We start from the raw sequence: 14059 nt of genomic DNA, 5'->3' as shown, positions 1-14059 counted from the left end.
ACCTGGTGGGTTGGCAATCTTGGCGTGCTTCTGTCTGTGGAGGAAGGCAGTTGAGTGGTGATCTTGGGAACAGGTGAACCCAGGCACGACACCTGATGGGCTGGCAATCTTGATGCAGCGGAGGATCTTGAGACGCTGCCAGTCTCGGGAGCCCTGGAAGCTTTGGGATACTCAGAAACTTTGGGGCCAATGGTTGGCCTAAGGATCTTCTCTGTTTTAGGGAGTAGGGAGGTGAGGTCGATCATTGTAGCAGCAACCCTGGGCTCCTTGGCGTCCTTATAGGGGACTGGAGGTGGAGGTGGCATGGGAGTCTGCGGGCATGGCCCTAACTTGCTCTGCGCACAACATCCCTGCAGACACGCCTCGCAGTTATCGCTGTCATGTGGCCCTTTGAGAGAGATGTCCTTGATCGCGGGGATCACCTCCATCAATTTAAATCCCTCTTTGTAGCAGGTCTTCAGAATTCGGAGCACCAGGTTGTTCAGGATCCGTGACATGTTCTCCTGGGTGAACTCCGGAACCTCAAAAGGAGGTTGGGAGCACTTCTGACACCTCTGGGCAAACACTCTCATCTTCACCTGCCCCCTGGACAACTCCTTGCTCCAGACCATGTGGAAGAGGATCTGAACTTGGGCAGAGGCCCAGTCGCGAGAACAAGAGGAGCATCGAAACCTGCAGGGGCAGAAAAGAAGACCGTCATCACCTGGCCTCCGTCCGACCAGACGTTGGAGCTGTTTGTGGCCTGCAGGAGGGGATGCTCGAACAACGTGGAGAGAGAGCTTGATTTGGGGCCCTAGGTTCACGGTGAGAGAAATCACCCAGCCTGTCCTTCCTGTCTCTAGTCGATGGCTCCCAGGTGTCTCCCGTGAAAGGAGTGAGTCACAAGCTGTCGGAGCTGACGGATGGCAGCTTGGAACATCTCCGAAATCCCGCCCGGGCAGAGCAGAGGTGAGGCGGGCACAGAATCCAGCACGGTCAGAAACCCAGTGAGCTGAAGAGGCAGAGCCAGGGTGAGAGCTCAGTCTCCCAACCTCACACGGAGGCCGCTTTCCACGGGGCGTCACATGGACCACACCGATTGGGCAATTGCAACGCCAGCCACACCGGCCGCTCCCTGGAGCCTTGAACTGAGACCCACCAGTAGATGCCAGTGGGTGTCCCAGACTCACTGATCGGGGGGTGGGGTGGGGGGACCCTGAAAGGGCTGGGTCCTAGGAACAGAGCAGCACCTTACCTCGGCTTCCCAGGGCTCCCTGACCTCCCAGGGTCCCAGGGAGTTCCCAGCGTCAGGCTTGCTCTTCATCGGCTTCCCTCCCCCCCAATGCCTTTGCTTAAGGTTGCCCGGGAAACTTCTCATGGTGCACGGGCCCGGTCTCAGACAGGGTACAGGAAGAGAAGGCCACCTCCACTCAGTCAGGGAGGAGAGCAGTATTCTGAGTTAAGAGGTTTGCACAGGTGTCTGTAAGGACAGGTGGGCGACGACAGAGAAGGTGGCAGGGAAGCTCCTGGCCGCATCCAGGGTGGGAATGATGGGTGAGGTTGGCATTGGCATCACGACAGAATTGACTGCAGACCACATTCTCTCTGCAGGCCCTCACACGTCCCAGCTGCTTACCGTTCCACTGGGGCTGTGTGACCAGTGGGCCCCTGGGATGTGAGCAGAAGAAATAGATGCTACTTCTTGGTCTGACCTTAGAAGCCCATGCAAGAACCCTTCTGGCTCTCTCTTCCTCCTCATTGTCCTTGAAAGCTGTGGGTGAGCGGCTGCTATTCCTGGGTCTGTTACGTCACCTGGCCCAGCCTGGCCTTGCGGACTTAACACAGGGGTACCCCGAAGGCTGGGATGGAAAGCCAGGGGGAGCTGGTCTGTGCTGCTTCACCCCTGTATCAGGATCCCAGCACCACCTCGCAGGGGGGATTGTGAAGATCACGTGGGATGATGGCAAGCTGTGATCCCCCCAGAGTATGACCTTGCTGGAGGTGCTCAGAGAGGCAGCGCTGGCCAGGGGTCTGAGGCTTGTTCTCCTGCCCAGCCCAGGGGGAGGCTGCTCTGCTCCTGGGCCAGCGCAGAGTTCAAATCAAATGGACCCAGACTTGGCTCCGAGGCTCCTGACGCCAGCTCACGGCCCGGGGAAACCTCTGCTCTGTCTCTCAGGTCTGCTCCCAGAGGGGAGCGGCAGGGGAGCCAGGAACACGAGCCCCAGGGTCCTGGGAGCCTGTCCCAGCACCCCACCCTTTGTGTGCAAGAGTATTAGATTTCAAATGACTTAACCCACTGCCATCAAATGAAGCCCACCTCATAGTGACCCTGTATGGGATTTCTGAGGCTGGACATCTTTATGGGAGCAAATCATCCCATCTTTCTCTTGAGGAGAAACTGGTGAGTTTGAACCACTGACTCGACTGCTGGCAGTCCAATACCTAACCCACAGTGCCACCTGGCTCCCTGGAGGACCACTTAGAGCACGCCTTTAAAAGAAAGCTTCTGGTGCTCAGGGCAGCCCAGGGAAAGCCTGCTGTTGGGGGCTCAGCATCCCCTGCTCCCCCGGGCTGTCCCTGTAGTACGGGGTGGGCTGGGGGCGGATCTTCCCTCATGGGGGCTCCATGGTGGGCCTGCGAGTGCCCCAAAGCCGAGAGCTATGTGCCAAGCCTGGACCGCCAGATGCTTCATGGAGAATCCACCGCGCTTCCCTTCTCTTTTCCAGGCTGTTCCCGCCCCCTCCGCAGCCCTCCCAGCCCGGTCTCTCTGGATCCAGGCCCTGAGAGGCTGCCAGGGCTTTGGGGGTTCCATGTCACCAGAAACACGATTCTATCCAAGCTAAACGTCTTGAATGAGACGTCCTATACTCCCTGTCGTTTTTCATGTTTTTTCAATTTGCAAGAATGGAATGCTGTCGGAATAGCAACAAGAATTCCAAAAGCCAAACCAGCCGCCACAGAGAGGGCTGGGAACCAGCGCGACCGGCCGGCGTGTGTCCCAGCAGCTCCGTCCTCCTGGCGTTGTCAGTTGTCACCGGCTGATTTGTTCAGCTACAGATCACCTGGTCTTTCCTACGAGGCACCTCGAGTGGATTCAAACCACCCACCTTCCGGTCAGCACTCCATTCTGTATTCCAACACCAGCCGCCCTTGATCCCTCTCCTGAGAAAAATCTTTGCAGGAGATCTGCAGCAGCCTGGCTTCCAGAGCCTCCCCCTGAGAACCACAGCCAATCACCCACAGTGCGACAGCACCTGTGGGGAGGAAGTGACCAACAGAAGCTGGGATTTCTGTGACACCCGGCCTGACACCGGAGATTCCTGGACCGTAGTGGTGAGCTGACAGCAACCCCCTTCCACTTAGTAGCACTGCTACCCCAACAGTGCTGGGGAGAGGTTGAGTCAGAACTTGGCTGGGAGGATTCACAGGCTCTGGACTGAGAGGCCCTGGGCCAAGCGGGCCCCAGCGGGCTCTTGCGCCCACACCGGTTTGGTCAATCATTGCCAGACGTCCCCTGGCCACTTGGGACCCAGCCTGAAAACCAGGACTTGGAGGGAGGCCGTGTTTCATTGCTTGCTGCTCAGGGTGGACAGGTGCCAAATTTCAGGGCCACCTTTGACTACCCGAGTTCCACAGGGGTGGAGGGGGATTACCTTGTATTTAGAGACAAATGTAAAAAGCCAAATGAACAAACAATAACACTATCTCTTGGAAGCAGCGGTCAATCTCTGTCCGCCCGCCTGGAGAACCAGGAGAAAACAACCCAATTACCGCGGCAACCAGATGTGGACCCCGAAGAGCTCCTGAAGGAGGGGGGTGGGGAAGGACCATAGATCCTCCCCCCAAGGAGATGACAGGGATGGTCTCACTACTTGAAGCAACTGGAGGGGGGAAACAATAGATTGAAATAGAGGGGTGGGGGTGGGGTGGGGGGTTGACCAGAAGCCGCAATCCCAAGGCTCAGGGATGCTCGCCAAGACCATTCTGACGAAATGAAGGAAAAACTAGCAATAATCCCACAGCTCTGAATCAAAGTGGAAGAGGATAGGACTAGAGACACGGGGGAAAGAACGGACCAGCGGGCGTGTGGATAGCACCCAACCGCAGGAAACAATACCCCCAAATCCACACCCAAACCCACCCCTGTCCAGGCCATTGTGACTCATAGCGACAGGACAGGACGGGGCAGAACTGCCCAGGAAGGTTCCCGAGGCTGTCAGCAATCTATGGGGGTGGAAGCCATCTCTCTTTCCCATGGGGTGGCTGCGGGGTTCGAACCACACACTGTGCCAAGCGCTTGACCGCTGGCCGCGGGGGCTCCTTACACAAGTCAGGGGGCAAGGAAGAAGTAAGCATTTCCTGGGGGCTCCCTCCTCGAATTCCCCACTCACTTGGCGAAGGTCCACTGCTGGTATTGTTTCCACCCCGACTTCAGGACGTTGGGAAGGAGGCTCTTGTCCAGGGTCAGGGTCCACGTGTGCCAAGGCCTCACCTCCTGCATCAATTCCTGGAACATTTGTTCCCACGCCGCTACGTCTTCACCCATCTCCGAGCTCACCAGGTGGGCCAGGGATTCACAGCAGGAGATGAGTCCTCTCTGCTCTCCCCCTGTGTACGGGAGTCGTCAGCCTGTGGACGTCAGCCTGTGGACCTGCCCTTTGCCCCGAAGACAGAGGCCAGTTGCAAGTTTGTAGATCAGCACTGAGCTCTACTGGGAGGGAAGACAGAGGATGCACGAGTTTATCCGCTAGAATGTTCCAGGGAAGAGCTCCCCTCGAGGCAGGATGAGTGGGCTTCTGGCCAGCCTGCTGTGGAACGACGACGGGCAGCCTGGAACGCAGCTTCGTGCCCCTGAGCCTGCGTTTGGTGGGAGGCAGCAGCTGCCTTTTCTAGTTCACGCACTGGGAAATCCTACCCACTGGGCAGCTGTGCTCCCATGGGGGAGGAGAGGGAGGCCTTGGCCTTCTGCCCCATGCTTTCCTTCCGAACGCTCCATGGCTTAGTGATCCAAGACCCCAGGCTGTCCGAGGCCTCGGCTGTCAGTGGTGTGAAAATGGACCAACAAACCCATCCAAACAAGGTCCACAAAGGCTATTTACCCAGAGCCTGTGGTAGCAAGGGGGTCAGTCGTTTGACTGGGGTTTGGCAGAGACTCAAAAGCAAGCAGGGGAAGTGGACAAGCGTTACAGCAAGAGAAGGGAAGGCTTTCTCCATGTCTGGAGAAGTTGAAGTGGGGAGGGGGTGCTGGCTAGAAGTGGGGTGTCCTAGTAATTAGTTCCTCACCCTCTCCATTCCTGGGGCTGGATCTGACTCATGGCGACCTGATAGGACACAGCAGAGCTGCCCTCTAAGCTGCCCGAGTCTCTGATCTGGATGGAAACAGACTGTCCCATCTGTCTCCCATCGAGTGGCTGGTGGGTTGGCCAACCACCCAACTCATCGTTAGCTACTGAGCATTTTACCAGTGTGCCACCAGGGCTACCTATGTAATCGGCAAGGGAGGCAGATGTGGTTTTCTCTGGCCGGTCCTAAGTTGGAAGCGGTAGTTAAAATTAAGGAAGCTGTCAGTTATTAAGGGAGCCCTGGCTGTTTTAGGCATGGGACCCTCGTGGCCCAGTGGTTGTGCACGGGCTGCTAACCAGAAGGTTAATAGATCGAAACCATCAGCTGGTCTGTGGGAGAAGGGCCAGGATTTCTATTGCCATAAAGAGTTACGGTCTCAAAAACCCACTGGGACGGTTCTACCCTGTCCTGGAGGGACTCCAATAGGAGTCGGAATTGACTCGATGGCAGTGGGTTTTGAGTTACAGACTCAGGAGCCGTGGTGACATCATGAGTTATGGGCTGGGTTGCAAGCCTCAGAAACCACCAGTCCCTCCGAGGGAGAAGATGGGGCTTTCTGCTCTTGTGAAGACCTACGGTCTCAAAACCCACAGGGACAGTTCTACTCCGTCTGACAGGTTTGCTGTGCGTTGGTATGGAATCAACGGCAGTGAGGTTGTTCTATTTGCCTGCTTTGGGGGGTTGTTACAGGGATGCTGCCATGTCTCGATCCATGGCAGGGAAGTTGTTGTTACTTCCTTTGAGCTACAGGGATGTTGGTTGGCTTCCTGGACTGGATGCTGCAGACAGCGACCTCACCTCTGGAAGACGTGCTGGGATCGGGGTCAGAGTTCTAGTTTGATAGGGTCCGTGTGCTCCATCCGTCCCTTCGGGGAGGACAGAGATACAGATCCCAGTCTTTCAACAAGGACACCCAAAGCTGATCCGGGCCCTGTGTCCCCAGGAGAGGAAGCTACGAGGTTCCCAGGTGGGTGAGAGGCCACCAGCAAGAACAAACCTAGAGTCCGTGCTCCACCCTCTCCCACTGCCCCCGGGGGAGATGAGCCAGGCAAGCTGTAGGGCTGGGCCAGTGGACGGGATTCTCCGTTCGGAATCTCCAGGGTCTGTGCACAGACGGCCGTGCGCGGACTGTCCCCAGAGGACAGCTCCATCTTCAGCAGGCCCTCCTCTGGCTGAAGTCTATGAAGGCAGACTTGGTTAGGTCAAAAGGTAATATCTTACCATTTGATCTCCCTTGTGACCATTTCAAAGGTGTTTCAGTTTTTAAAAAAATAGTCAAGGGAAAATACATGTGGATTAAGCCCCTGGTGCATCCCCTCTGACCATGGACCAGGGATGTGAATGGCTTTGTTAATGTGCAGCAAGCCTTGTAAAGTGGATTGTTGAAGATGCAGGTAGGTTAAACTTTAGCACCCCATCATTTGGTCTCTCTTGTTAGCCATTCACATTTATTCTAGTGCTAGTATTTTTGACTTTCTTTTCAACTGAGATTTTTAGCTGTTTTACTTTGTTAATCTTGTTAGAGTTCCTTTTTTCCCTTTTAACATTTTTTGGTATAAGAAATCCAGGATAAATAAATCTACAGTAATTGGATTCATGATTCTTTAGGGGTGTGGCAGGGGAGATTGGTAGGAAGTGGGGAGCTAATAACGATGAGTACAACCATGAAGAAAAGGTCCTAAAACTGTGGTGCTGATGGTACAACTCTTCTTGATGTGATTGAACCATTGCACTGTATGGTATCTGAATTATGTGCCAATAACTGTTGAAAAAAGAGTATTGTTAAAAGTCATAGAAAACTTCATTAGGCAAAAATAGTAGCATGTGAAGCTCTTGTTTCTCGGAATATCCTCCCTGTAGGTCTTATGGTAGTTAGGTTTATTGTGCCAACCTGGCCAATAGAAACGTGGGATTAATCAAGTTGCAGTTTGATTGAAACGCAAAGAGATAAATGGCTCTGCAAGGCCTGCCCCTCTGCACCCCACCCCCCTTGCTTTCTGGTGATTGGCGCGTGCTGCTGCTTCAGCTAGTTCTCTGCCTCAGCCTGTCAGCTACACTACCTATGGGCCAAGTCAACCCGTGGATCCTGTAGCTAGAGCCTCCAGACCTGCTTCACCATGCTGCTGGTGTGCACATCGCTTGAACTTGAGGCTGGTGGCTCCTGTGCGCCTTGCATTGCTTGCCTTCAATACCCCACCTGGACCTGCTTCACCAAGCTCCTAAGCTAATGACTGTTGGTGACACACCCTGCTGACGGCAAAGAGCACAAGCCACCTTGACAGCATTCTTGGGATGCTCCCAAAGGTAAAAATGAGCCCATGCTATCCTAAGACAGGAGAGTGTGCACTTCGGGGAGGGGCAGGGACGTGATTGATGGAGGGCCGGAGTGGTGTTTTAGGGTGCTGGGTCTGCTCTGTGTTTTTCTTCCCCCTCGTCTCAGTTGGCGGTTACGTGGAAACCGTCATTCTGTAACGATTCATCTCGCTGTACAGGTGTCGTGCCCTTTTCTGACTTTCTGGGGTACAGGTCATAGAACGGTGATTTGAAAAGCCCGCAGAATGAAGACATCCAAATGGCTTCATTCACCCTGTGGGGTGGCTCCTCAGCAGTCTCGACCATGCTGCCCGAGGGCAGGCTGCACCAGACGGGCCCTCTGGAACCAAGTGTTCTTTGAGTTGGGACCACTCCCCTCGAACGTCTCACCCTGCCAGTGGCTAAAGAGGGCCACGGGAAAGGGGGCAGAGCAGAAGGGGTCCAGGTTTGTAAGCAGACAGAGGCATGGTGGCCCAGTTGGAGTGGGGCCTGGCATGGAGGCCGTGCTGACTCAGAGTAACCTTGGAGGACAGGGTAGAACTGTCCCTGTGGATCTCCGAGACGGCAACTCTTTACTCTGTTAAGGGAGTCGAAAGACCCGTCTAGCTCCCTCGGAGCAGCTGGTGGTTTCAAACTGCTGACCTTTCGAATCATAGCCCAATGCATAACCACCACGTGGAACCACTACTACGCCACCAGGGCAGTTGGGGTCTTGTGAGAGCAGAAGCAAGGGAAGAACGAGGAGGGAGGGAAGAGGGAGGAGAGAGCTGGCAGTCGTGGGGAACACCAACGAGGCACTTGCCCCTCGCGGTGGGGGGCACACCCTGTGGCCCTCCCCAGCCACTCTGTAGGCAAGTTCTGTGATCTTGGTGCCACCTCGCCCAGGGGGAGAGGGAATTGCAGGAGCAGTGTACCTCTAGGGTGCTGCCCAGAAGTCAGAGGCCCTGGGGCTGCCCTCTGCTCACAGCACCCACCACTACTGCCCCCAACACGACATGTCCCTGGTGGGAAGGCAGTTCCCAGAAGGGCTCAGATCGTTCTGCCAATAATGGTCAGCCCGTCCCCACTCCCTCCCACTCTGCAGCAGAGCCCTTTTGATCTAGGGACCCCAGCACCTTGATATTGGTCACAAGTAGCTGGCACAGCCAGCTCCAGCAGCTCTGTGGAGCATCTGCCTACACCAAGGAGAGAGAGCCTTCCTCCTTGGCTTCGGCCAATTACATTCTGGACCAAGACAGGAAGAAGGCAGCCTAGGGCCCCAGCCAGAGCTTTAGGGATTAAGGAAGCTGGGGGCAGAGCCGCAGTGCAGGCATTAATTGGCCTCTGTAGAGGCCGAGCCCCCTGATCCTTTGCGGTGCATCAGTTGTGGCTACCCTTCACAGAGCAGAGAAGCCAAGGCCCAGACCCACCTCCTGTTCATCCCACCTGGATGGATGTCAGGGCAGGCAATGGATGGAATGGTGTCCACCAGAAATGACCCATTGAAGCCCTAGCCCCCCGTGCCTGTGAGCATGCTTGTTTAAAAATAGAGCTTTGAAGGTGTTATCAGTTACGTTTGGCAGATCCTCCTGGAGTAGGAGGGGTCCAATTCCTGTATAAGCGATGCCCTTTCAAAGGTGGGGGCGGGGGCGGGGGTAGAGGCACTGCAGACAACTACCCAGGTGAAGACAGGCTGAGAGTGAGACCCCTCTAAGCCCCGGCGTGTGAAGGGTTACCAGCAACTGGCACAAAGAGGAAGGGGCAGGCAGGAGGTTCCTCCAGAATTTCTCAAGCTCATTTGACCTGCTGTTTCCTTTTCAGGAAAAAACCAAGCAAAACAAAACTCAGTGTCCTCGTGGTGTGGAGGGTAATGCATTGGGCTGCTAACCTCAAGGTCAACAGTTTGAAGCCACCTGTCACTCTGAGGGAGAAAGATGAGGCTGCCTGCTCTCGTAAAGACTCACTGCCTTGGGAACGCCGTGGGACAGGCCCAGCCACCCAATAGGCTCGCTGTGAGTTGGAATAGGGTTCATGGAAATGGGTTTTCTCTTTCAAGATCCAACCCAGGATGCCACATGCATCTGCAGTTCTTCGCTTGCTTTTTTTATGACTTGGGGAACTTGAGGAGCCTGATCAGAAATCCCCTAGGATCTTCCCGAGAGTGGTTTGTCAGCAGTTTGCCTCAAGTTTGGACTGGATGAAGGTGTTTGTTTTCGGAAAGACTATCACAGAGGAAACACGTTCTTGTTGAGAACCATCGGCCACGGCCTTAGCATCTCCCGTCTAATCTGTCCAAGCGGAAGCCTTGAGCCTGGGACATTCCTTGAGGAGAGGCTGGGAACTGGATCTCTCTCTCCCTCGGTTTTTTCTGGCCACAGAAGCTGTCTGCTTTCTTCTGCACCCCAGTCAGGTCTCTGTCTTTCCCATGCATGGGCACCAGATGGGGCCTGGTCGACCACCGTCCTGTCATCCTTTCCAGCAGGGAAGGGACTGGTTTCTCTCCCACTTACAGCACAGCACCTGCCCTACACTGACCATGGGTGGTTGCAGACAGTTCTCATAGGAAGATGCTTCTCTTACTCTCATTAGGGTGTCTGGAAGGAAGGAAGGAAGGAAGAAAGAAATAGAAAGAAAGCAATCAAAAGATCCTCATCAAAGGAGTGACATCTGAGGGAAAATCTGCTGGGCCAGTTAAACTCAAGGCAGAGGGGTCATTTCAGAAGGTTCTGGTGACAATTTGGGGGCCTACAAAAAGGGGACTCTTGATAGACTTTCTGGAAGGGTCTAGGATGATTGTGGGAGCTAATCAAGAACTTTAAGGAAAAATAAAACCGCACTGGTGAGAAAAAGACCAGGAAAGTTGCAGTGAGGAATTTTCCCATCACAGCAATGTACCTGCGCATCTTCTAAAGTAGCAGGGCTGTCCTATGATGATTTCATGGGAACCATTACCCCACCCATCCTGCAGCCTGATTTTCCCCCTTCACACTTCTTTTTGTTTCCCAAACTCAAAGAACATTGAAAAGGAACACAGTTTTTGTCCCACCAGGATGCCCAAGGTGTCATTTCGATGTGGTATAAATTGAAGGGCACAGAATTTTTTGGGAAATCGTTAGAGAGATGGAAATGTTCCCTTCAGAAGTGTGCAGACCTAGATGGAGGGCGTGTGGAGAAACAATAGCTTCACATTTTGGCATTTTGCAGCAAAACATTTTGATTCCCTTTGCATATGGGTGTAATACAGAAGTGTATATGCATTTAAGTGTGTATATAGTTGTAGTCTATATACACATGAGTATATGTGTGCAGTGCATATATTTGCACACACAGCCTAAATATACAGGAGTAAATATACATGGCAGTGTATGGATGGTATAGTACACATATAGAGATGTATATATGTAGGTGTTGTGTGTATATAAATATACTATATATATGCAGAAATGTATATTCGCAGAAGTATGTATATACTACCCTCGTCTAGCCCAGCTTCTGCCAACTGACAATTGGGATGTTTGTGGGTAACGTTGCTATGAGAGTTTCTGCTTCTCGGTTTGGTGTACACATATGCAGTTTTCCATTGGGCATAGATTTAGGAGAGGGGTGATTGGGTTCTAGGAGCCCTGGCAGTGTAGTGGCTTATGCATTGGGCTGTTAACGGCAAGGTCAGCAGTTTGAACCCACCAGGTGCTTTGAGGGGGAAAGATGAGACTTTCTACTCTTGCACAGATCTGCAGTCTCAAAACCCCAAGGAGTAGTTTGCACTCTGTCTTGCAGGGCGGACAGAAGCCAGAACCGACTCCATGACAGGGAGTTCCACTTTACGGCATTCTGGAAGGAGCCTTGGCAGTGTAGTGATTAAGCACTTGGGTGCCAACCCAAAGATGGGTGGCCTGAATCCACGAGCCCCTCCACCGAGGAAAGTCTGTGGTGGTCAGCTTCCATAGGCACGCAGCCGAGGAAGCCCTGTGCAGCCGCGCTGCTCCGTCTGAGAAGCTGGCTGTGCGCTGGAATTGACTTGACACTGGGTGGATAGGGGTCCGGGGTGGGGGTGGGGTGGGGAGTGGGGCAGAAATGGCTCATCGCTGGACTCCTGGATGAAGGGGTGGCTCCCTAGAAGGGCCGAGGGAAACAGGCTCGTGATCTGCCTCCGTGGGGTCACCATGAGTCAGAATCGACTCAGTAGCAAATACGAGCGACCACAGTGTTGTCTTGGAGCCGGGCCAGGCTGGCTCATGAGCGCCGGCTGTTTTCGGGGCTGTTTTCGGGGATTTCCAAAACTCCCCCTCTCCCTGCCCTTCCTCTGCTCTCGGTCCTGCCGCTCTGGGGGTTGTTTGTTCCGATGGTTAGGATGTCTCTGTCCCTTTGCATTCCCCCAATTCAGTGCCAGAGCTTGAAACCGGCCAGAGGGGGGCGTTTTTCCACCATAGAAATGGGCAACTCTTACAAGTGAAGGCTTACGTGCACTATCAATTTGAGTGTCTAGATTTAAGAACGTGGCTAGAGAAGGCATTTGCACTGTGGATCGATCTTGAAAGTATGTCACGTTGACAGCATTGCAAGTAGAGAAACACGTCCTGGGAAGTTTTATCTGGTGCTAGAGAGAAGTCACCCAGGTCGTTGAGGAGTAAGGGGCGGGCTGTGGTAGCTCTAGTTGCTTCCCTTTTGTCCTGCTCTGTAACATCAACAACTACATGGACCAAGGTTCAGGTGGGACCTACACTCCTCCAGCAAGTTACTTCACACGGTACCGGCCCAGCACTGCTTTGGCTGATACCATCAACCGGTTCTTTAAAGTGGCCGGAGCAACCTGCCTGTCTATTGGTGGGTCTCTTAACAGCATTCAGACACCTTTGCATTGCTATCTCAGTTTCTTAAGGTAACAGGTGAGGGGACCGGCTGGCACAGGTCACTTGGCAATGACTGACAAGAGATCCCATCAGCAAGGGCTGCCTTTTGGACCCCTCTCTCTCTCTTTTAATAAATCATTTTATTGGGGGGCTCTTACAGTTCTTACAACAACTTGTACATCAATTGTATTAAGCTCATTTGTACATTTGTTGCCATCATCCTTTCCAAAACATTTTCTTTCTACTTGAGCCCTTGGTATCAGTTCCTCTTTTTCCCCTCCCTCCCCCACCCTCGTCACCCTCGTGAACCCTTGATAATTGATAAATTATTGTTATTTTCATATCTTACACCATCCTCTGTCTCCCTTCACTCATGTTTCTGTTGCTTGTGAGGGGTGTGCTATATGTCGATCATTGCTATTGGGTCCCCCTTTCTCCCCTCCCCTTCCCCTTACTCTCATGGTATCGCTACTCCCATTACTGTTCCTGGTGTGTGTGTGGGGTTATCTGTCCTGGATTCTGTGTACAGAGAACTCTTAGCTGTACCAGTGTACATGCTCTGGTCTAGCCGGATTTGTAAGGTAGAACTGGGGTCATGATTGGGGTGAGGGGTGGGGGAGGAAGCATTAAAGAACTAGAGGAATGTTGTGTGCTTCGTCAGTGCTATGCTGCACCCCGGCTGACGCATCCCTTCCTTGTGACCCCTCTGCCAGGGGCTGCTGGACCATTCTTCTTGACCACTTTGGAAAGTGTGACAAGGTCATGCTGGTACAGCTTCGAAGCTTCGAGGCCTGTGCCCTCCTGACCTTGCATGTTTGTGTGGGAGGGAAGGGGACCAGGCATCCCAGACTGGGACAGCGTGTGAGCTGCCTGGGGCAAGAAGCATGCCGGGAGCAGGAGCTTGGGGCAGCTGTGACCCCACCCCCCAAGTCTACTGTGTATCAGCCCCGGGGCCCACCTGGAAAGGGACCTGGGTTGGGTGGGTACTGGGACAGAGGCCTAGTTCCGGCAAGCTGTGCTCCTCCTCCGGGCTGCTTTGATTCTCACGGCTTGTATTTCACTGCTCAACGCCACCCTTGGTAAGTTCTGTAGAGTGCTGACATTTGTGAGCCATGAAGACTGGGTCTAAAATCTGCCTCCCGTCTTCCTGGTAGCCCCCCCTCACATGTCCTCTGGTCTCTCGTGGAGAGGCCGTGGTGAGTTCAGCCATCAACCGCAGACACCTGTCAGCGGGGAGCCTCCTGAGGCTGGCGCCACACCTCGAGTTCAGATGTAAAGAAGGGCCCAGATGCAGGAAATGGTGGAGGGGAGCAGGCTTGAGGGGGAGACGTGGCAGCTATACACCGCATGGCTGCAGGCATGGGCTGGGGTGGGAAGGGGACTAGATAGGGCCTTAAAGGGGCAGTTAGGAAAGTGATCAGTCCCCAGACTCCTGACATGTGACAGGAGGGCCTATGGGCATGATGTAGTGTCCCCGCAAAAGCCCAGAATTGGACATAACCTTCTGCATGATATCCACTGAGCCAGACCCGCGGACTCTGACTCATGCTAAGCCCACGTATCACAGAATAGAACTTCCCCACAGGATTTTCTTT

The 14059-nt window shown here is 53.9% G+C and overlaps 1 protein-coding gene across 2 annotated transcripts in view; it reads right to left on the bottom strand.

Annotated features, from left to right (window-relative positions):
- RTP3 (receptor transporter protein 3) overlaps positions 1-4632 on the bottom strand; it is a 5406-nt gene extending 774 nt beyond the window's left edge. The window contains exons 1-2 of one of the 2 annotated variants that reach the window (XM_045297631.1): positions 4371-4632; positions 93-672 (exon numbers count right to left, since the gene is read on the bottom strand). In XM_045297631.1, the coding sequence (XP_045153566.1) occupies positions 93-672; positions 4371-4525 (735 nt within the window). In that variant the 5' untranslated portion in view covers positions 4526-4632. Of the gene's footprint in view, positions 1-2; positions 673-4370 lie in introns of both variants that reach the window. The other variant, XM_045297630.1, reaches the window with a different exon arrangement.
- Positions 4633-14059: the final 9427 nt, after the last annotated feature.

Source organism: Echinops telfairi, unplaced genomic scaffold, assembly GCF_000313985.2.
Source record: "Echinops telfairi isolate 266 unplaced genomic scaffold, ASM31398v2 ScPeMD7_7420;HRSCAF=8458, whole genome shotgun sequence".
NCBI classification, from domain to species: domain Eukaryota; kingdom Metazoa; phylum Chordata; class Mammalia; order Afrosoricida; family Tenrecidae; genus Echinops; species Echinops telfairi.
Note: the sequence above shows the minus strand (reverse complement) of the source record. Positions and strands in the feature narration are given on the sequence as shown.